This window comes from Rhinopithecus bieti, unplaced genomic scaffold (assembly GCF_001698545.2).
Source record: "Rhinopithecus bieti isolate Rb0 unplaced genomic scaffold, ASM169854v2 scaffold_2554, whole genome shotgun sequence".
In the NCBI taxonomy this organism is placed as follows: Eukaryota; Metazoa; Chordata; class Mammalia; order Primates; family Cercopithecidae; genus Rhinopithecus; species Rhinopithecus bieti.
In genome coordinates, this window is record NW_016804196.1 from 2,657,209 (window position 1) to 2,680,045 (window position 22,837).

Genomic DNA, 22,837 nt, shown 5'->3' on the forward strand with positions numbered 1-22,837 from the left:
AAAAAAAAAAAATTAGCCGGGCGAGGTGGCGGGCGCCTGTAGTCCCAGCTACTCGGGAGGCTGAGGCAGGAGAATGGCGTGAACCCGGGAGGCGGAGCTTGCAGTGAGCTGAGATTGGCCACTGCACTTCAGCCTGGGCGACAGAGCGAGACTCCATCTCAAAAAAAAAAAAAAAAAGATTCTTAAGTTGGCAGTGCGTATAGCATACCTAGTAGACCACTGAATATATTGATCTAGGGTTCAAGAAAGGTTTTTAATTAGAATAGGACTTTTTAAAGTGTGGTGCACAGACCAAATAGAAATACTGGATACCCTTTTGAGAAACTCCTGAGGTCAAAACTATTTAAATAACATCACTAAGATGTGAACATATTTGCCTTTTTCATTGTGTTGGTATTTGCACTGTTGATGTGAAAAGAATGGTGGCTAATACTACTGGTGTCTTAGCACATGTGTAGGCAGTAGCATCTACTACGGGGAGCCTGGCAGCTTTCAAACACTTCAAGACTTCTCCGAGAAGATAGGTGATGATGTTTCAAATGTGATTGGCTGCCTTGTTTTGATGTTGTACATTAAAAGCTGTCAACATTCGGAAAATGTGTAACCCAAGAAATCAATATTTTTCCAAATAACAAATATATGATGTTATAATATCCTGCCTGGTTAAAAGATCCTTTCAAAGTGCAAGGTAGACCAGTGGATTTTAACGCAATAAAGTATGAGAAGTTATTTACTAACAACAACAACAAAAAAAATTGCTGCTGAATCCCTCTTGTGAATGCTTTGTTTCAATTATTGTACTGTTAAGCTCCAGTATTTCTATTTGGTTCAGTTTAATAATTTCTATCTCTTTTGATGCTCTTATCTTGTTCATACATCACTTTCCTGACTTCCTTTAGTTCTTTGTCTGTGGTTTCCCACAGCATTTTGACATATTTAAGACAGATGATTAACGTCTTTGTCTACTAAGTCCAATGTCAGGACTTCCTCAAGGGTGGCTTCCATCAATTTATTTATTTTTTTCTGTGAATATGCCATCCTTTCCTGAGACTTTGTATGCTTTTTTGTAACTTTCCATTGAAATTTATATTTCGAATATTATAATGCAGTAATTCTAGAAATCAGATTCCAGAATTCTGGCATTTTCTTTTGATTTTTGAGGGGTTCAGCCTTTCATTTAGTAACTTTTCCAAACTATTTTTGCAAATACTTTATTCCTTTTGTTTATGGTCATTAAAGTCTGTGTTTTGTTATCTTACTGATCAGTCAATGGCAGATTTAGATTTCCTTAAATGCCTAAAACAAAAACAAATAGTACTCTCCCAAGTTTTTATAGTCTAGCTCTCAGCTGAACTACTCTCATGCTAAGCTTGGCCACCTACACTTCTGCCTTAGCCTTCACCTTCTGCTTGTCTAGTGCTCACAGATCTCCCAAAGGTAGAAGCCTAGGGACCTCTCAGGATCTTTCTGGGCATGCATCACATGTAATTTTTGCAGGGGATAAGGATGGGACAAAATTCAGCCTCTACATTGGTCACTCAGGAAACCACCAGACAGGTCAAAATGCACAACCACAGTATTTTAAGAACAAAGTCCATACTAAATACAAGCAAGTCACACCAGGAATGTGGGCCATAGTCTCCACAGCTGCTGCCATTGCCACAGTGGTGAAAGAGGATGGTGATCCAGTGGATTAAATGCCACAGCACTCTGAAATTCAGCTGCCCTCTTCTTCATTATTCATTCTCCTAGTTGCTGTAAATGTCAGACCAGATTTTAGAATCGCAAAAGAGCTGATCCTGTCACTCTGCCCTCTTATGCTTGTTTCAGTGGAGGAACTAACCCTTAAAATAAACCATCCTACTCTGCCATTTTCTGTAATGTCACCTAGAGATTGTGTTCTTAACCACTTCAACATTTACTAAAAATACACAAACCTGCGATGTGAAGTAAAACCAGCCAAAACTGTAAGACAGAGCTGGTAGTCCCAGCTACTTAGGAGGGTGAGGCGGGAGGATTGCTCGAGCCTAGGAATTCAAGGCTAGCCTGGGAACATAGCAAGACCCACAAAAAAAAAAAGAAGAAGAAGAAAGAGAAAAGAAGAAGGAAGAAGGAAGAAGGAAGAAGAAGGAAGAAGAAGAAGGAAGAAGAAGAAGAAGAAGAAGAAGAAGAAGAAGAAGAAGAAGAAGAAGAAGAAGAAGAAGAAGAAGAAGAAGAGGAAGAAGAAGAAGAAGAAGAAGAAGAAGAAGAAGAAGAAGAAGAAGAAGAAGAAGAAGAAGAAGAAGAAGAAGAAGAAGAAGAAGAAGAAGAAGAAGAAGAAGAAGAAGAAGAAGAAGAAGAAGAAGAAGAAGAAGAAGAAGAAGAAGAAGAAGAAGAAGAAGAAGAAGAAGAAGAAGAAGAAGAAGAAGAAGAAGAAGAAGAAGAAGAAGAAGAAGAAGAAGAAGAAGAAGAAGAAGAAGAAGAAGAAGAAGAAGAAGAAGAAGAAGAAGAAGAAGAAGAAGAAGAAGAAGAAGAAGAAGAAGAAGAAGAAGAAGAAGAAGAAGAAGAAGAAGAAGAAGAAGAAGAAGAAGAAGAAGAAGAAGAAGAAGAAGAAGAAGAAGAAGAAGAAGAAGAAGAAGAAGAAGAAGAAGAAGAAGAAGAAGAAGAAGAAGAAGAAGAAGAAGAAGAAGAAGAAGAAGAAGAAGAAGAAGAAGAAGAAGAAGAAGAAGAAGAAGAAGAAGAAGAAGAAGAAGAAGAAGAAGAAGAAGAAGAAGAAGAAGAAGAAGAAGAAGAAGAAGAAGAAGAAGAAGAAGAAGAAGAAGAAGAAGAAGAAGAAGAAGAGGAGAAAGTAAGATATCACTTGGAGCCTGCACACAAGATTATCAGATAAACTATTAAGCCATATAATTAGCACTAGTTCATTTGCTTATTATTCTGGGGTATATATTTTTTCATCATGATTTATGTCATTTTTAATTGTAAATTCTATGTGACTTTACAAAATCCCATATAAGAACTAATTTTCAAATTTTCTCATGGCAGGTAGAATAGAGATTATTAGTTCTTTAGATAATTCATGCCTACTTGAGTTCAAAATCTTTTATCTATATCTCATACCCTTTTTCTATTCCAGAAATTACCAGGATACCACAGGGCAGCCAGTCACCATGTCTCCTTAGGCTTCTCTTGGCTGTGATAATTTCTCAGACTTTGCTTGTTTTGATGACCTTGTGAGTTGTGAGGAGTACTGGTCAGAGATTTTGTATAATGTCTTGCTATTGGGATTTATCTGATGTTTTTCTCATGGTAAGTCTGGGGTTATGGGTTCGGGAGAGCAAACATACCTACATAAAGTACCATTTCTTCATATCATATTAAGGGTACTATCAACATGACTTACTAAACTGTTAATATAAAACTTGACCACTTGGCTGAGGCAGTTTGTTCGGTTTCTCCACTGTAAAGTTTCTCCATGTAAATGTTCCCCATTTCAAACTATAATTTTGGTAGGAAGTCACTACGTGCAGCCAACACTTAAAGAGTGAGGAGTTATACTCCACCTCCTGAGAACACGAGGCATCTACATAAATTGATGTTTTTTCTATATGAAGAGCATATATGTTAAACCTAGTCAATTGTGTAATTAAAAGCCATCTGTCAGCCAGGCCTGATGGCTCACAACTGTAATCCTAGCATTTTATGAGGCCCAGGCAGGTGGATCACTTGAGCTCAGGAACTTGAGAACAGCCTGGGCAACGTGGTGAAACTCCATTTCTACAAAAAACGCACAAAAATTAGTCGGGCATGGTGGCGCATGCCTGTAGTCCCAGCTACTTGTGGGGCTGAGGCAGGAGGACTGCGTGAACTCCGAAGATCGAGGTTGCTGGTGAGCCGAGATCGGGGCACTGCACTCCAGCCTGAGCGACAAAGTGAGACCTCGTCTCAAAATAAATAAATACATAAATAAAAGCCATCTATCATTCTACAAGATTACATTAATATTATAATCATCACCATTTCTACTCCTGCTTTCCCCACCTTACTCGAAATTAATTTTTACCAGTATAGATGCAAAGCCATTATTTCTTTTATAAGCTTATTCTAATTGGTACTACCAAAAAAGCCTTATAAATGATCCCAAACATTCAAGACATATATTCTATGATATGACTCTATTACAATTTATTTGAACATTATCCTGCTGATCAACATTGCTCACAATTGTCATGATTACAAAAAATATGGCAATTAAGCTGCTCTCTTATGGTAAAGTTGGAGATTTTTAGAATGTTTACAAACTGTAGAGTAGTAACCCATACCAAAATAATGTAATGGACTGCACTTAGCCTTCTTTCCTTTTTTTTTTTTTAAATGAAATAGAATACAGTACAATAGAATAGGATAAAACAGAGAATATATCACATCATGAAGTACTTCAGAAGTAGTACATGATTTTGAAAAGTGTGCTTTTCCTGTGTATCCAAACATCTATATTCTTAAATGTATATAACCTGTACTGAAAGTTTTATTTCAAATTATTCTATGGACAAATAAGATTGAAAGCCACCTCTATAAGTGGAATTGCTCTAATAAACAAAATTTTCAACGTTACAAGTGACTGGCAAAGTGTCCATACTAATTTAGATACCCTCCAGCAATGTACGAAAGCTTCTATATCTCTAAATACCCACAACTGCTTGATACTGTCATATTTACCTTAAGACAATTTGAACAGGCCAAATTGGCATCCTGTTATTTGACTATGTATTTGCCTGATTACTAGTGAATATGAACTTTTTTTCATGTTTTTATTGGCCAGTTGGGTCTCTCTTCCTTTCAATTGCCTATTCACATCCTTTGATCAGATAGGGTTAGGGTTATTGACCTTTTCTTTGACTTGTACATTAAAATCATATGTGTGTGTATGTTTATATAGTGTATGTATGTTTATACATAGCTAGATACACACATTTGTATATAAATTCTGTTCATAGGGCCTTTTGTTAAAATGAAATTTTCAACTTTAATACAGTAAAATTCATCAAATATTTATCTTATCTGGTGTAAGTTTTTTGTGTCTTGTACTATAGAAGAAAACTTCCCTGGTTCTTATGTCACATATATTCTTTTAATCGTTTTAGATTTTTGCTTTTTACCTTTCATTATTTAAAATTTATTTGTGTCGGTTTGCGTCCTCTGAGACAAAAATAATTATTTGTATATGGCGTGAGGTAGACATCAGCTCATGTTTTTAACCAGCTCACAAGTGTTAGTACTGCTACTAGTGTAGAATTTACTAAGATAAAATTACACATCAGAAAGAAACAGGTTTTAAAAACCTTTACATTCAAATCTTGGCTTTTGTTATTTGTAATAATAAAAAATTGGAAACAATATCTAACTACAGGGAAAAGATAAATTGTTTATTCATAATGAAATATTATATTTCTGAAAAGGATACATCTCATAAATATCAGTATTAATAAAAAAAAATGTTAAACATCTATTGCCCTTTTCTCCCCCACACAGTCAAACTTCTTGAAAAGACTGAATGTGACCTCTTTTATTTCCTGACCACCTAAATTTCAAACAACTTAAACCTTATTTTCATTACTTCATAAGAAAGTAAAGACAATTAACAGTACAAAATCTAATAGCTATTTTTTAGTCTTCATTTTCTAAGCAACCTAAGCTTCCTGGGCTCAAGTGATCCTCCCACCTCAGCTTCCCAAGTAGCTGGGACCACAGGTGCATGTTCACCACATTCAGCTAATTTTTGCATTTTTTGTAGAGAGGGGGTCTTGCCATGTTGCCCAGGCTGGTCTTGAACTCCTGGGCTCAAGTCATCTACTCACCTCAGCCTCCTAAAGTGCTGGGATTACAGGTGTGAGTCGCCGGGTCCAGTTGCCATCTCCTTTTTATTTTTATTTCTTTTCAGACAGAGTCTCGCCCTATCTATCGCCCAAGTTGGAGTGCAGTGGCACGATCTCGGCTCACTACAACCTCCACCTCCTGGGTTCAAGCAATTCTCCTGCCCCAGCCTCCCAAGTAGCTGGGATTACAGGCACGTACCACCATGCCCAGTTAATTTTGTATTTTTAGTAGACATGGGGTTTCACCGTGTTGGCCAGGCTGGTCTCAAACTCCTGAACTCAGGTGATCCACCCGCCTCATCCTCCCAAAGTGGTGGGATTACAGGCGTGAGCCACCATGCCTGGCTGCCTTCTCCTTTTTGATAGGCTCTTATCACTTGGCTTCTGGGAACATTACTACTTTCATTTTTCACCTACACCTCTGGCCAATGTTGAACAGTCTCTATCTGGTCACTGAATTTCAGAGTTACTCAAAACTTCGTCCTCAGCTATCTTTTCTTCTCACTCTATACTTTTATCCTGGCATGTTTCATCATATCCGTGACTTCAGTTATCACTTATGCAAAAGTCTCAACAAATTATAGCTCCAAATCCATATACGTAACTCCAACCTTTATAAATCTACATGGACATTTCAAAGACAATCAAACTGAGTAGGTTTAAAACCAAATTCATAATATTTCCCATAAGCCTTGTCTACTATCTACTAAATCCTTAGTGTTCACAATCTCAGGAGGTGGCACGACCTTCCCACCAAGTATGTAAGTCTGAGAAATAAGCATCGTTCTTTACACCCTATTCTTCCCCTTTATAATAATCCAACAATTGTCTACTTTGTGTTTCTTGAATCTGTTCATTTGTCTTCATCTCCACTGACACCTCTGTAATTTAAGATGTACACCATATCCTATGCGAACTACTGCAATGCAGGAATAGGTCATCCCTATACACTCTGACCCTTCTCTGATCCGCTTCTTGCTATGTAGCCAGAGTATTACCTGTTTTTCTTTTTTCAAAAGAAAATCTGAACATCTTACCCCTTGTATAAAACTCTCCAGTGCCTTTTCACATACTAATCAAGACTAAAATCCTTAATGTGACTACTAAGGTCTTTCATAGACTAGCCTCTGCCTTCTTTCCTAACCCCGTCTCATAGCACTCCCCTTTACTTTGTAACATCTCACGTCCCTGGCCCCTTCTTTTATTCAAGTAGCTCACTGCTATAAGACTTTCATAGGCTCAATTCCTCTCTGCAGAATGCACTTGCAGTCTATCTTCCACTCTCTCCTAACATTCCATTTCAAGCATCACTTCCTCAGGGACAACGCAGGTTAAGTCAGAAACGAAAACTTTCACTTCAGTTTGTAATTACATAGCTCTGTCTATGACTATTTGAATTACTGTCTGCTCTGTCACTTCACCACAATTCCATGACAGCAGGATGGGGCATCTCCAACACCCATCAGAGTCCTATGCACTTAGTAAGGACTCAAATGTTTGCTGAATTAATTATTTAGAATGACCATTTCAAGGGTAAATGCAATATGCACTATAGCCACTAGAGGATGCCCTGCTTCTGTTTTTGTTCCTCCAGAACACGATGTGAAGATTGAAACTACTTTAAAAAAAAAAAAAAACAAAAAACAAAAAACGAAACCTCTTATGATAAATTAATTACTATTAATGTAAATAAAATTGCAGTGATTGCAAAACATCAGCGTTCACAAACTACTTATCTTAATTAGTTTAATTGCTTAATACTAAACAATATTACTTAATATTTCTCTTTAAAGAAAATCACAATTTATTCAGATTTATTGAAAAAGAAATACCTCCAAAACAAACACATAACTATTAAAACTTTAAAAAGATATATTCATGTACCAATATAAGTTATCTAGTTTATAGCTGTGGATGTTTACCACACTCTGAGAAACAATAAAACATGAGTTATTACTAAAACCTCAAGGCAACCAAAACTTCTATTCAGAACATTACTTGTGGTTCTTGTAAGACTATTAAAGCCTAAAATACTTTTTAAATACTAAAATGATTGATGTGCTTTGAAAAAAGCCATCTTTTACATCTTCATTGCTAAGGTAAAACCTTTAATAACTATCATTAGTCAGATGAAACATTAGTTGTAAGGGCCTCTATTAATGAAAATCTTACTAAGTAGAAAGGAAATTTCCCAACACTATTAATAATAAATTATTATAAGTAGTGATCGGTAATTATTAATATTCCAGTGTGTGTTACTTATACATTATTCACGAATAACCAAACCTCTGTGTATTGTGGAAAAGAAAAGTACCTACTGGGAAGACTGGGCAGTTGATTTGTTATGGGCTGACAAGATCACAAGTTCAAGGTTATAGGATAGGAAGCGGAAACAGAAGCAGAACACTACAGATTTGTATAGGAAGAACTTCTGTACATGCAAGTTCTTACAACTCTCTAAGGAAACATTTTAAATCTATTTTCAATTTGTGTTTTAGAACTTAGACTCCAAATTAAAGATACTCCCTTCAGCCCTATTGACTTAATTGCTTTTTCAATGCACTGCCAAAACAATTGATATTAGTTTTATTTTTAAAAACCTGTCAAATGTTCTCAACATATACTAATATTTCATTAATTAGTAAGTGACCACAGTAACAGTTATTGTGTAGCACGTACCAGGCACTGGGACAAGAACATTCTCAATTCTGTGTACTTTCCTTATCCCCTTTGATAGATGAATGCAAGTGAGCCTGAGAAGTTAGGTAACTTTTTCAAGGTCTCATAATAAATAATAAGTAGAACTGGGATCTGAACTTAAGCTTTTCTATCTCACAAGCATAATCCTCTTCAGGAATCCTAAACGCAGGAGATTTCTCAATTTCCCAATCATGGAGATGGAAATATTGTACATAAACAATTCATTTCTAATCATGCCCTTCGCATGCCATTCACTAATCCTCCATTCCTGCATTCCAGAAATTGGTTCCATTTTAATCTCTCTGGAAAACCCAACTAAAATACGGATCAGCAATCTCTTTTGCTAAGAAATCTCTAACAGGATACAGTATTTGCCATTTCGATTCCATTTGGGGGGATTTTTTCCCCATGTTTTACTTTTAATACATGGCACAGAAAACTACTTATCATTAAAACATTGGGAACTAATGTCCTATAAAAATACTTTAAATTCTTGGTACTATTTTTTTAAAACTTCTAGCAAAATAAAATTTTAAAACCCAAATTCCCATTCAAATGAAAATTTCAGTTTACTGAGACTGGGTAAATTGAAATTAAAGCCTACTCTTAACTGTTGGCATACTTTTACATGTAAACCAATAACCTGACCTAAGGTTATATAAGAATCCTCTATTTTAATTTTTCTATGGAGTTAACGGGAGATACTTTACTGTGGAACGTTTACTACACACTGAATGTAATATGTCACTTACCTGATAGCACTAATTAGTACTGCCTATGCATTTCGGCATTTACTGGAAGCTGTACACTAAGAAAGGAAATCTAAAACCTGCGAAAGTGGTTGTGTGCGAAAAAAAAAGGAGCCATAAGAAATAGTAGTCTAATTGTATTGACTGGAAATCCTTTACCTTTTCAGATCATAATCAAGAAATAACATAAAAGATAAAAGTTGATCTTCTCAACTTAGGATATGTACTTTATATGCTAATGTTCCATTAAAAAAATCGAAACTCTCTGAAGCATTCAACTTTTAAAATAGATCTAAGTTCCAAAACTTTGATTCCAGCCTGAATGAACAAGTCAGAAATGTTGCAGGAGACAGTGGATAACGAATCGTTTGGGATATAAGAGAAATGATGTTAATTCCTTTGACTCCTTATTAGTGGAATTGATTTTTTTTTTTTCTTTTTTTGAGACGGAGTCTCCCTCTGTCGCCCAGGCTGGAGTGCAGTGGCGCGACCTCGGCTCACCGCAATCTCCGCCCCCGGGGTTCAAGCGATTCTCCTGCCTCAGCCTCCTGAGTAGCTGGGATTACAGGCGTGCGCACCACGCCCAGCTAATTTTTGTATTATTAGTAGAGACGGAGGTTTCGCCATGTTGGTCAGGCTGGTCTCGAACTCCTGACCTCGTGATCCGCCCGGCTCGGCCTCCCAAAGTGCTGGGATTACAGGCGTGAGCCACCGCGCCCGGCGTGGAGTTGATTTTATATCCACTACTCTTGGCTTAAGTTTACTTATCCGTCTACTGGTGAGAAAGCATCTGATATTCTGAAGGGTCCCTGTCGTGTAAATCGTGTATTAAATCCTAAGGGTTTATTGAGCACCTAACAATTTGTTTTCCAACTCGAGGACGTTCCCAGATCCAGGCAAATGCCAATCTCAGCGTCCCCTTTTCCGTCTCTCCAGCCCCCGTCCCCACCCACAGGCAGGACCAATTCCGGGGCGGAGAAGTCGAGTTGTCGCTAGGCCTGCCGAGTGTGCAAGCATGTGGCAGAGAAGGGAAAAGCAGGGAAGTCACATTCTGACCACAGGCCTGGGCACTTGCTATCCGTGGGGACAAAATGTCACCACTGGCAGCAAATAGCGAGAAAAAGTGCAGCGCACTAGGGAAACAGCGCGTCCGCCGGCGCTACACCACAGTTTAGGCGCCGACACCCTCCGCGCCCTGGTCCCTGAACTTTACCTGGAGCTTATCCCGGTCAGGCCTCATCTCGAAAACGAGGGCTCCTCAGCGCGAAGGCAGGACTCAGCTCCATTAAAGCTCTCCGGCAGGGGTCCCCTATAACCACTGAAGCGATAGCTAGTAGGGTATCCCTAGGCCACCACCACAACCACCCCTCAATCCCGGAACGCCCCCAACACCTGCCAGGCCGCTGCTGCTCTCGCGATAATTCTCGGGCCAGTCACCCGTCAGTCCTCTCCACGCCTTCCTTCTCTGACCAATCATGGAGGAATGGTGGGTGGAGTTTTGCTTTTGAGCGGAGAGCGGGGCCTTCAATCTTTGCTATTTGGCGCCTGGAATGGGCGGAGCTGAAGTGGGCTGGGGCGGGGATGGGGCGGGGCTAGATCGGGGAGAGGGGCAGGGCACGCTCCAGTTCTCGCGATACTGGAGACCAGGAAGACGCCTGCAGAGCCGGGCTGCTGGTGCAGCAGAGGCTGAGGCATCAGGTGCAGCTGCATCCGGATCTCCTGCCTTGGCGCATACTCCTTCTCTTCAAGTCGGGAGGCAGGAGGTGGTCAGGCCGGGGCTGTGGAGGTGCGCTGTGTCCCCTGAGGCCTAGAAGATTCGGGCTGCGGCCTGTCGGAGCCAGTCAGGGAGGCGCCCACACTCCTGACAGGATAAGATGGCGGCGATGGCGCCTGGAGGTAGTGGCAGTGGTGGCGGCGTGAATCCATTTCTCAGCGATTCGGATGAGGACGATGACGAGGTAGCGGCAACAGAGGAACGGCGGGCAGTACTTCGGCTGGGTGCCGGAAGTGGCCTAGATCCTGGCTCTGCGGGCTCGCTGTCGCCACAGGATCCCGTGGCCTTAGGAAACAGTGCGCGGCCAGGGCTCCCTGGGGAGGCGTCGGCGGCTGCAGTGGCCCTGGGGGGCACCGGGGAGACCCCGGCCCGATTGTCAATTGATGCGATCGCTGCTCAGCTGTTGCGCGATCAATACTTGCTGACCGCCCTGGAGCTGCATACCGAGCTGTTAGAGAGTGGCCGGGAGTTGCCTCGGCTGCGCGACTACTTCTCCAATCCAGGCAACTTCGAGAGGCAAAGTGGAACCCCGCCGGGGATGGGGGCGCCAGGGGTCCCAGGAGCAGCCGGCGTTGGGGGCGCTGGAGGTCGGGAACCGAGTACAACGTCGGGCGGGGGACAGCTCAGTAAGTGGACGCAGCCTGTCACACTCCGGCAGGGTTGTTGTTTTGTAAGGAGTTACTGTAGGGGAGTGGGGTATTTCTGCGTGGATCCCGAGGATAGGGACATTTTAAGGAACGAGAGTATTGGGGTGGGGGCGCTCTTTTGCGGTGGAAGCAAAAGGATCAGGCAGTGACTGTTCTCTCTTCCTGCCTCCAACCCTTGGCTGGTGTTGCACTTGGCTCCTGGTGTCAATATCAATATTGACCTATTGGTGTCAATATCTATAAAATATCAAGAGTTTCTAGTTCACTAGCTATTATGGGACTCCAGAAGGTTCCCTTTTATACTAGTTTATTGCTTTAAGCATTTTTCCTTTTTCTCCAGTTACCTGAATCACACTACCAGGAAATAGTGTTACCTGAATTGCCTGCAGTAGTTCTTTGAGTCTGAGCCAGGAGAGAAAGAATAGGACACATTGCTGCTGTCTCCGAAAAGTCAGATGTACTTAAGACCCTTTGTCTTTGGGACGACTTTTTCACCGCCAAAATTGGGTTTTCTGCTGCACAAAATTTGTTCTGTTGAAATAAAGTTGATGTAATTCAGTTTCAATGCCTTAATTTCAGTAATGTTCAAAATTACAGGAAATCCAAGGAGCAAGGCAGACAGGTTCTACCAGCAGTCTTTCTCACCATCCCACCACCTTGCAGGCTTTTCTCTCTGCATTAGATAGGAGTTGACCTTTTTACCTGGTTGGAATCATTTTTAGCAACATAGAGTAATCGTTTACCCCATATATTTCTAAGCATCTCTTATGGCTTGAGAACTTATTGTCAAAGATGTACTGTACTGTATATAGGATTCCCAGTGTCTCCCTTTTGGGAGGTATCTTAAAATATTCCCTTACTAATGTATGGTGATGTTTTAGTATGAGGCCGAATATTAATTGTCTATTAACAAGTATTCATATAGTATTTTTAAACTGCAGCCTAATTGATTTTTTTTTAAATCACTGTGCTTTTGAATAGTGCCAGAGACTTAAATTGCCAAACGTAGACGTGGTGGAAGCTTAGGGAGTGCATTTTCTATCAAGGTGAATCTTAAATATATTTCCCCCTTGGATATGGGATATAATTTCCTTACTCAATATGTAGGATAATCTTCTTTTTCGGGAAAAGATTTTCTCATTGCTGACCTTTAAGACTAAAATCAGACAGCAGTGTAACAAAATTGTTATGTGTGGTGGTGGTGTTTGTTTTATTTATTTATTTTATTTATTTATTTATTGGTTTTTGTGTTATTTCTAAGATTTCTAAATTCTCTCGTGATTTTTCACCAGACAAGGTCTAGCTAAGATGTCACCTTTGTAAATGCTTCCTCCAGGTAGTTGCTTGCTTCTTTCATTGTACCACTTTCAAACCTCCATCATAGCCTTTAGCCCGTTTGTGTGTGATTTGTTGGCAATGCCATTTTTCTCCATTGGTCAGTTCTTCGGAGACATTTTTATAGTAAATTCCTCATGCTTTGCTCAGTCCCTGGCCTGTCGATGAACATAACTGAATTGTATCTAGTATGTTTTCAACCATATTAATACAGTGAAATGGATTATTCCTTACTTGATAACTTTATTCATTTAATTTTAAAGAATTTCTTGACCTTTTCACCCTGTCTTATTAGGGCTATCATAGCATTGTTTCTAGTGAAAATTCATCCTTGCAAACTTTTGTATTGAAAGAATTATCACTGAGCTCAGTAAATAGTTTAGCAGTGTTTTAGAGTAAAACTTTACTTCTAAGTGCCTTTGCATTACACTTTTTTATAGTTTCCTGAAATAACGAGTCTTATGATCAAATATCACAATTAAATATTCTTGTGCACCTGTGCTTTTCTATGATCCTCATTTATTTGTACCTGTTTTAGGTACTGGATATATATGTGTGTGTGTCTGTCTCTGTGTGTGTGTGTGTGTACACATAAAGGTTATTAAATTTTTAGTTAATACTAAGCAAATGAACAGCAGGGCAAAAAATTCAAAATTATCCATAATCCCACAAATGGTATTGGTTTTTCCTGTCTTTAATGGTAGTTGCCTTACCAGTCTTTTCTGTGCATGTATTTTAAAAAACAAAAAATGGATTAAACTGTTTAACATAGTTTTATACAGGCACTATAGTTTTTAGCATCAACTTGGATGTAAAATTTGCATACAGTAAAATTTACACGTTTTAAGTGTATGCAGTTTGGTGAGTTTTGACAAGTCAGTCACTACCACAATTAAAATACAGAACATCGGCTAGGTGCGGTGGCTCACGCCTGTAATCCCAACCCTTTGGGAGGCCTAGGCAGGCAGATCACAAGGTCAGGAGTTCGAGGCCAGCCTGGCCAACATGGTGAAATACCTTCTCTACTAAAATCAGCCAGGCGTGGTGATGGGCACCTGTAATCCCAGCTACACGGGAGGCTGAGGCAGGAGAATTGCTTGAACCCAGGCGGCAGAGGTTGCAGTGAGCTGAGATCGTGCCACTGCACTCCAGCCTGGGCAACAGAGCGAGACGCCATCTCAAAAATAAATAAATAAATAAATAAAAATAAAATAAAATGCAGAGCATTTTTATTATCCCCAGAATTCCTTCATTCAATATCCTTACTTCCATCTAAACCACCACTGATCACTTAGAACAGAATTTCTCAACCTGGACCTGGGCACTCTCAACATTTTGGGCCTGGTAATGCTTTGCCGTGGCTGCTGGCCTGTGTATTATAGAATGTTTAACAGCATCCCTGACCTCTACCCACCAGATCCCTGTAGCAACCACCCCCATACCTATGCCACCCCAGTTATGACAACCAAAAATGTCTCCAGCATTGCCCAGGGAAGGGGAGGGCATAATTTCCCCAGTTGAGAACTACTATAGATAAGTTTTGCCAGTTCTAAAATTCCACGTAAATGGAATCATAGAACGTATTTTTTGTGTGTGTCTGCCTTCTTTTGCTCAGAATGTTTTTAAAAGTCATCTATGTCTTTGTGTGTATTTCTAGATCATTCCTTTCTGGTTTTATCCCTAAAAGGGGGGGATAAAAACATTTGTGTTTTTTAAGACATTTGTGTTTTTTCCAGTTTTGTGTTATTATAAAGAAAGCTCCCATTTATGTCTTTATAAGATACTGCCAAATTGTTTTCCAAAATGGACCATATAAAATTTCCACCACCAATGTACAAGAGTTCCAGTTTCTGTACATCTCCTAAACACTTGGTATTTTCAGGCTTTTTAATCTGTCATTTTAGTAAGAATTTTAGCAGTATCTTATCATGGCTTTAATTTCTATTTCCCTGATGACTAATGATTCTGAGGTCCTTTTCCTGTGCCTTTAGTTTAGTATATTTTTAATGAAATGCCTATTCAATCTTTTGCTCCCTTTTTTCCCCTCAACTTCCAGGGTACACGTGCAGGGTGTACAGGTTGGTTACATAGGTAGACATGCGTCATGGTGGTTTGCTGCACAGATTAACCCATCACCTAAGATATTACACCCAGCACGCATTAGCTATTTTTCCTGGTGCTCTCCCCGTCACCCCCCATGTCCATGTGTGCTCATCGTTCAGCTCCTACTTATAAATGAGAACATGCAGTGTTTGGTTTTCTGTTCCTGTGTTAGTTTGCTGAGGATAATGGCTCCCAGCTCCATCTATGTGCCTGCAAAGAACATGATTCTGTTGCTTTTTATGGCTGGCTGCATAGCATTCCATGGTGTACATGTATCACATTTTCTTTATCCAGTCTATCATTGATGGGCATTTGGATTGATTCCCATGTCTTTCCTATTGTGAATAGTGCTGCAATGAAGATACACATGCGTGTATCTGTATAATAGAATGATTTACATTCCTTTGGGCATATACCCAGTAATGAGATTGCTGGGCCAAATGGTATTTCTGGTTCTAGGTCTTAGAGGAATTGCCACACTGTCTTCCACAATGGTTTAACTAATTTCCAGTCCCACCAACAGTGTAAAAGCGTTCCTATTTCTCTGCAACCTCTCTAGTGTCTGTCGTTTCTTGACTTTTTAATAATCACCATTCTGACTGGCCTAAGATGGTATTTCATTGTGGTTCTGATTTGCATTTCTCTAATGATCAGTGATGTTGAGCTTTTTTCCATATGCTTGTTGGCCGCATGAATGTCTTCTTTTGAGAAATGTTCGTTCATGTCCTTTGCCCACTTTTTAATGGGATTATTTGTTTTTTCTTGTAAATTTGTTTAAATTCCTTGTAGACTATGGATGTTAGATCTTTATCAGATGGATAGATTGCAAACATTTTCTCCCATTCTGTAGGTTGTCCGTTCGCTCTGATAGTTTATTTTGCTATGCAGAAGCTCTTAGGCTTAATTAGATCCCATTTGCCAATTTTTGCTTTTGTTGCAATTGCTTTTGGCATTTTTGGCATGAAATCTTTGCCCATGCCTATGTCCTGAATGGTATGGCCTAGATTTTCTTCAAGGGTTTTCATAGTTTTGGGTTTTACATTTAAGTCTTTACTCCATCTTGAGTTAATTTTTGTGTAAGTTGTAAGGAAGGAGTCCAGTGTCAATTTTCTGCATATGGCTAGCCAGTTCTCCCAGCATTCTATTAAATAGGGAATTCTTTTCCCTTTGCTTGTTTATGTCAAGTTTGTCAAAGATCAGGTGGTTAAAGATCAGATGTCAAAGAGCAGATGTCAAAGTATCCAGTCTTATTTCTGAGTGCTGTCTTCTGTTCCATTGGTCTGTGTCTGTTTTTGTACCAGTACCATGCTGTTTTGGTTACTGTAACCTTGTAGTATAGTCTGAAGTCAGGTAGCGTGATGCTTCCAGCTTTGTTCTTTTTGCTGAGGATTGTCTTGGCTATATGGGTTCTTTTTTGGTTCCATAGGAATTTTAAAAGTTTTTTCTAATTCTATGAAGAATGTCAGTGGTAGTTAAATGAGAATAGTATTGAATCTATAAATTACTTTGGGCAGTATAGCCATTTTCATGATATTGATTCTTCCTATCCATAAGCATCCATTTATTGTGTTGTCTCTGATTTCCTTTAGCAGTAGTTTGTAATTCTTGAAGAGGTCCTTCACTTCCTTTGTTAGCTGCATTCCTAGGTCTTTCATTCTCTTTGTAGCAGTTATGAATGGGAGTTCATTCATGATTTGGCTCTCTGGTTGTCTGTTGTTGGTGTGTAGGAATCCCTGTGATATTTGCACATTGATTTTGTTTCCTGAGACTTCGCTGTAGTTGCCTATCAGCTTCAGAAGTTTTGGGGCTGAGACAATGGGGTTTTCTAAATACAAGATTATGTCATCTGCAAACAAAGACAATTTAACTTCCTCGCCTCCTATTTGAATACCCTTTATTTCTTTCTCTTGCCTGTTCCCGGGCCAGAACTTCCAATACCATGTTGAATAGGAGTAGTGAGAGGGTATCCTTGTCTTGTGCTGGTTTTCAAGGGGATTGCTTCCAGCTTTTGCCATTCAGTATGATACTGGCTGTGGGTTTGTCATACATGGCTCTTATTATTTTGAGGTATGTTCTTTCAATACCTAGTGTATTGAGAGTTTTTAACATAAAGGAATGTTGAATTTTATCAAAGGCCTTTTCTTCATCCGTTGAGATAATCATGTAGTTTTTGTCTTTAGTTCTGTTTATGTGATGAATTACATTACTGATTTGTGTATGTTGAACCAATCTTGCAACTCAGGGATGAAGCCAACTTGATTGTAGTGAATAAACTTTTTGACATGCTGCTGGATTCGGTTTGCCAGTATTTTATTGAGGATTTTTGCATTGATGTTCATCAGGGATATTATTTTGCCCTTTTTTAAATTAGGTTGTTTACATGTTGGTTTTGTTTCATTATTGAGTTGTAAGAGTTCTCTATATGTCCATTATCAAATGTGAATTTTGCAAATATTTTCTTCCAGTCTGATTTGCCTTTGTATTTTCTTAATGATGTGTCTCAGACCAGGCGCAGTGGCTCACACCTGTAATCCCAGCACTTTGGGAGGATGAAGTGAGCAGATGGCTTGAGCCCAGGAGTTTGAGACCAGCCTGGGCAACATGACAAAACTCTGTCACTACAAAAAAAAATACAAAAATTAGCCATGCATGGTGGCCTATGCCTGTGGTCCCAGCTACTTGAGAGGCTGAGATAGGAGGATCGCTTGAGCCCAGGTGGCGGAGGCTGCAGAGAGCCATGATGATACCACTGCACTCCAGCCTGGGTGAAAGAACGAGATCCTGTATAAAAAAAGAAAACAAAAACCAGTGTGTCTTGTGAACAAAAGCTTTTGATTTCGTCAAATCCAATTGACTGTTTTTTTCTTTAATAATTTATGTTCTGTATGTCCTTTTAAGAAATATTTGCCTACCCCAGAGTTGCAAAGATTTTCTCTTACAAGTTTTATAGTTTCGACTTTTACAATTAGGTCTATGATGGCGGGAACTGTATTTTAATGAAGGTATCATAAAGGAGAAAAGAAATATTTCTTAAATATTCCTCCTATAAACATGCAGACATTTATAGTACAAACTTTAGTACAGTTTTAAAATACTTGTATAAAACTGTGCTCAGTACTGTATTCAGAAGATTTCAACAAAGCTCCTGATCATACAAATTATATTGTCTAGGACAGGGCTACTGCCTATTTTTAGAGGTCCTCTATATATTCAGTTTTAGCATGTCGATTGATACTACTTGGGTGTGATTTTATAATAATAAGCACTTGTTGGCTGATTGTAAACGGTTTAAAGTTTGGTAGTATAGATTATCTAAAACATTATTTTGATTTGTTTTGTATATGTGTTTTGATTGATATGTGTCTGATCTGAAAATTTAGAATACTTCAGAACAATAAATGTATAATGAAAACTGATTTTCTTTATTCAATGATGTTTAAGAACAATATAATCTTATTATTAACCTTTATAATTTTAGATTTAGTGAATTATTTCCCTAAAACTGTTGACTTGAGTTAATACTGTAATACAGTTGTGCTTTTAAACATACTTTAAGATGTCTTCATACTGTTTAATTTTTTTTCTTGATTATAAGAATAATCCATATTTACAAAACATTCTAATATGAACAGGATATATAGCTTTATAAGTTTGATATTTTCAATAGAATTTCTATTAACTGAATAAAATTACTTTTAACAGATATTCTAAGGAAACCTCAGTTTTGGATAAATTCTTGTAGCATCATTGTAATGTTCCTACTAAATTTACACGATGAACCAATTAGATCTTTTATATGTAATATTATTTGCTGGAATATATACACACTCTGTGTGTGTGTGTGTATGTGTGTGTGTGTACCCTGTATTTTTGCCAGGTGAGCCAAGATAGCTTCTATTCAGTAATTACTTTGTTTTCTAGTTACATTGCAAGATAAAAATTGTGGTCATGACATTGATTAACACGGATCAGGTTATAGTAACTTAGCAAGAGTAACACTTTTTCTGTTTGAAGCATTAGGGCTCTTATCAAAATTAGACTGTAATTTCTTAAGATTAACCCAGTTCTTTGCACAATAGAGATGTAATGCGATCAAGTGGAGAGGGCAACTAACATGCCTTTTGGTGATAGATTTCTTTTACCATGCCTTCAAATTTTTATAAGGCAGCTAATCAGGAGGTAGGCATTTATGTTTGAATGTAATCATTTCACTTGTGAGCTTGCAGCCTTCCAAAATCATCTTCCTTTTTTTTTTTTTTTTTTTTTTTTTTTTTTTTTTAAAGACGGAGTATCCTTCTGTGGCCAGGCTGGAGTGCAATGGTGCAATCTTGACTCATTGCAACCTCCACCTCCCGGGTTCAAGCAGTTCTCCTACCTTAGTCTCCAGAATACCTAGGACTACAGGCGTGCGCCACCTCACTCAGCTGATTTTTGTATTTTTGGTAGAGACCGGGTTTCACCACGTTGGCCAGGCTGGTCTCAAACTTCTGACCTCCTGTGATCCGCCAACCTCGGCCTCCCAAAGTGCTAGGATTACAGGCGTGAGCCACCGTGCCCGGCCTAAAATCTTCCTTTCATGATCCGACCTATCGTTTCTCAGAACTCTGAGAGCATATATCCAACTATGCCCAGTGTTCCTTTCCTAGTATCGCCAACACTAAGATGTCACGATTGCTTTCTTACAAAGTTTTCATCCCTTCTACTTTATAAAGTAGTTCCCCTCTGTTAAGTTGGGATTGGATTTAGTGTTTTCTCTGCTTTCTGAGAGAGAAAACACCAGCGCAATATTTTTCTTTTCTTTTCTTTTTTTTTTTTTTTTCTTTGGGACATAGTCTCCCTCTGTCAGCCAGACTGGAGTGCAGTGGCGCAATCTCGGCTCGCTGCAACCTCTGCCTCCTGGATACAAGTGACTTTGGTGCCTCAGCTTCCTCAATAGCTAGGATTACAAGCCCACACCACCACGCCTGGCTAATTTTTGTGTTTTTGGTAGAGATTAGATTTTGCCATGTTGGCCAGGCATGTCTTGAATTCCTGGCCTCAAGTGATCCACCTGCCTTAGCCTCCCAAAGTGCTGGGATTACAGGCGTGAGCCACTGTGCCCGGCCCCATCACAACATTTCTAAAATTTATTAACTTCACTGCTCTTACCTGAATTAGACTTTCCACTATTCTCTGGGCCATAGACATTCCTAAATATATCTACTGTGTAACTGTCATTTTTCTTTCCTATGTCTTTCCAATTGTTTCAAATTTATTTCTGTGGAAATTTACTTAGATATCATCCCTGCTTGGCATGGTGGCCTGAATATAGTTGGTATTCAGTATTTTTACATTGATATATTTATTAAACATTGTGATCAGCTAAGGATTACAGTGATCTAAAAGTTTAATGCATATCCTTGAGCTTATGTTCTTGATGGAGAGGTAAGACTAATACCTGAAATAATTTGAGAATAGTCTCCTGTGGCAAAGAAAATGTTTACAGAATGTAAACATTCTGATGTAGAAAAACCTGTGTTGATTGTGGAAATGAAATGGGCCTGTGGAGAAAGTAAAAGTTAAGTTTGACCCTCAAGGATGGTTAAAATTTTGAATAAGTAGTAACTTTATTATTTGACTATATTTAGACTCTATCCTGAGTAAGAAAAGGAAAAGGAAGTACAGGTGAAGGAAAGATAATAGGTCTTGTATTTTTTCATGTTTAAAACATCATCTGGGAACATGACACTCCCTGCTTACCATCATCTGCTTACCATATAATAGGGTGATTCCACTGGAGTAGTTGCAAAAATACAATATGACATTTTAGCCTCGTGTGGTACTCTAAAAGGAAGCAAGATAAGGGTATTAATCTGGGAAAACCAACCTTATTTCTGTGAAAAATTAAAATTATACTCTCTACTTTTCAAACAAGCAAGTTAGAGCTGGAACTTCAAAATGTTTATTAGAAACCTAGATTGGTTGTTTGGCGTTTTCAGTCAAAATGAAATTTTGTGTATTTGTTTTAATTTAGTTTTAACTGTGCTGTTCCACCCTATCCTGCAGCTCCCAGCCTCCCAGCCTTGTCTAAAAATATACAGTACTTATATCTGAATTACAAATATCAGTTGAAAAACTTCACATCTACAGTATACTTAGTTTCTACAAACTAAGGAAATCTATATAGGAAAACCTGAACAAGTTGACTGTAAACTGATTAATCTTCTTTAAGAATAGATTCCTCATAGATTTCTGAGAATTGAATACCCATTACAATTGGATATAGCAATGGTATTTACCAAGATTCAGCAAAAGATAGTGGGATCAAGAAGAATGCCCTAGAGCTGATCTGTTTGGATTATAGTAAGATACAGGACAGACATCTCATATTGGTGTGAACAAATAGAGAAATAAGGGCTTCATCAGAGTAGCTGTGGAAACATTTGTGACTGATAGAACAACAGTAGGTCTGTGCCAGACTATACCAACTATAATTTTGAACTCAGCCTATTGTTTGAAGACCACTGGACTTGTACCAATGTCTGATCTTCAATTCTGTCACTGCCACTTACTAGCTCTTTCACCTGGGGTAACTCACTTCTTAATGCAGAAGGCAAGCCAGGTAGTACAAAATTGATCATTTAAAAATAATTAGAGTGACAAACCATAGCACCACAGTAAGTCACAGATGAATAATCTGCCTGAAGCATCACTTCATTTCATCAAGGCACCCACACTGCGTAGCATTAAACTTAATCAAAATTAGGATATTCACATCCTACATGTGATTGTAGAATATCTGGGCAAAGCCCAGGATCAACTAAACCTCAGCTGGCAGCCAGATATAGTCATCAACTGTCCCTCTGCGTGAAATAAACTAACAAGGCCAAATTAGCTTGTGCTCTCTTTTTTTTTAATCTTCAGGGTTTGCTGCATGGCTACTTGTAAGTTTCTGATATAGTCATGGAGCGTGACTAAACCTTAAGGAGGAGTATAACACAGTTGCAATCATGGGTGTAGCCTTCTTCCAGATTTTCTCACCTATTAAGTCAAAAATCCTCAGCTGTCAGAAATAATGTTCGTTTTTTTTGAAACTAGCTAGTCCTGTTGTGGGTGGGTAAGATTGCTCAAGATAGTATCATTGACGTTTCTGTTCCTTCTAACCACCTGTGAGTGTGTGCTTGTGTGCTCCCTTAGTTCAGACTTTAGCTCACATTTATACCATCAGTTTTAGCCTTACCCTATAGCTTGAATCTCTTCCTCCATTCTTACTCTGACTTGATTTTAAAGAGTTATTCATTCTTGTCATTCTAGCTAAAGCCTTTTAAATAAAATTGCTTCCTCCTGTCCAAAATAACTTTTTCAAACCTTTTTTAGTAGCAAAAAATACATATGACAGAAAAAAAATGTATAAACCTCACTAGGAATTTTTTAATTTCTTCTATTTTTGTATGGTGTTTTGTCAAAGTATAAAAGTGGCTTTAAAATATTTTACTGTGGCTATGTATAATAGTTATCCCTTTAGTTTTGCTTCTTCCTGCCCTTTCAACCGTGTTGTCCGTATGCAAAACCTTTATTCTACTCCCATTGTTTCTTCATTTTTCCCTTGAAACATGCCTTATATTTTCTTGAATATTTATATTTATTAATATTGATATTATGTTTTCTTGCCTGGTGCCCTTGTCCACATTATTTTTT

The 22,837-nt window shown here is 38.6% G+C and overlaps 2 protein-coding genes across 7 annotated transcripts in view; one reads left to right on the forward strand and one right to left on the reverse strand.

The window, feature by feature from the left end:
• PIGN (phosphatidylinositol glycan anchor biosynthesis class N) overlaps positions 1–10,716 on the reverse strand; it is a 142,642-nt gene extending 131,926 nt beyond the window's left edge. Inside the window, exon 1 of the mRNA XM_017867141.1 lies at positions 10,515–10,716. The gene's annotated coding sequence lies outside the window, so the exon portion shown is untranslated. The remainder of the gene's footprint in view (positions 1–10,514) is intronic.
• A 202-nt stretch (positions 10,717–10,918) lies between these two features.
• The window catches only part of RELCH (RAB11 binding and LisH domain, coiled-coil and HEAT repeat containing), a 121,429-nt gene continuing 109,510 nt past the window's right edge, over positions 10,919–22,837 (forward strand). For 4 of the 6 annotated variants that reach the window (XR_001884515.1, XM_017867142.1, XM_017867144.1 and 1 more), the window contains exon 1: positions 10,919–11,701. Coding sequence is in view for 5 of the 6 variants with exons in the window: in XM_017867142.1 (XP_017722631.1) it covers positions 11,176–11,701 (526 nt within the window). In the remaining variant the exon portion in view is untranslated. The remainder of the gene's footprint in view (positions 11,702–22,837) is intronic. The other 2 variants (XM_017867143.1, XM_017867145.1) reach the window with 2 other exon arrangements.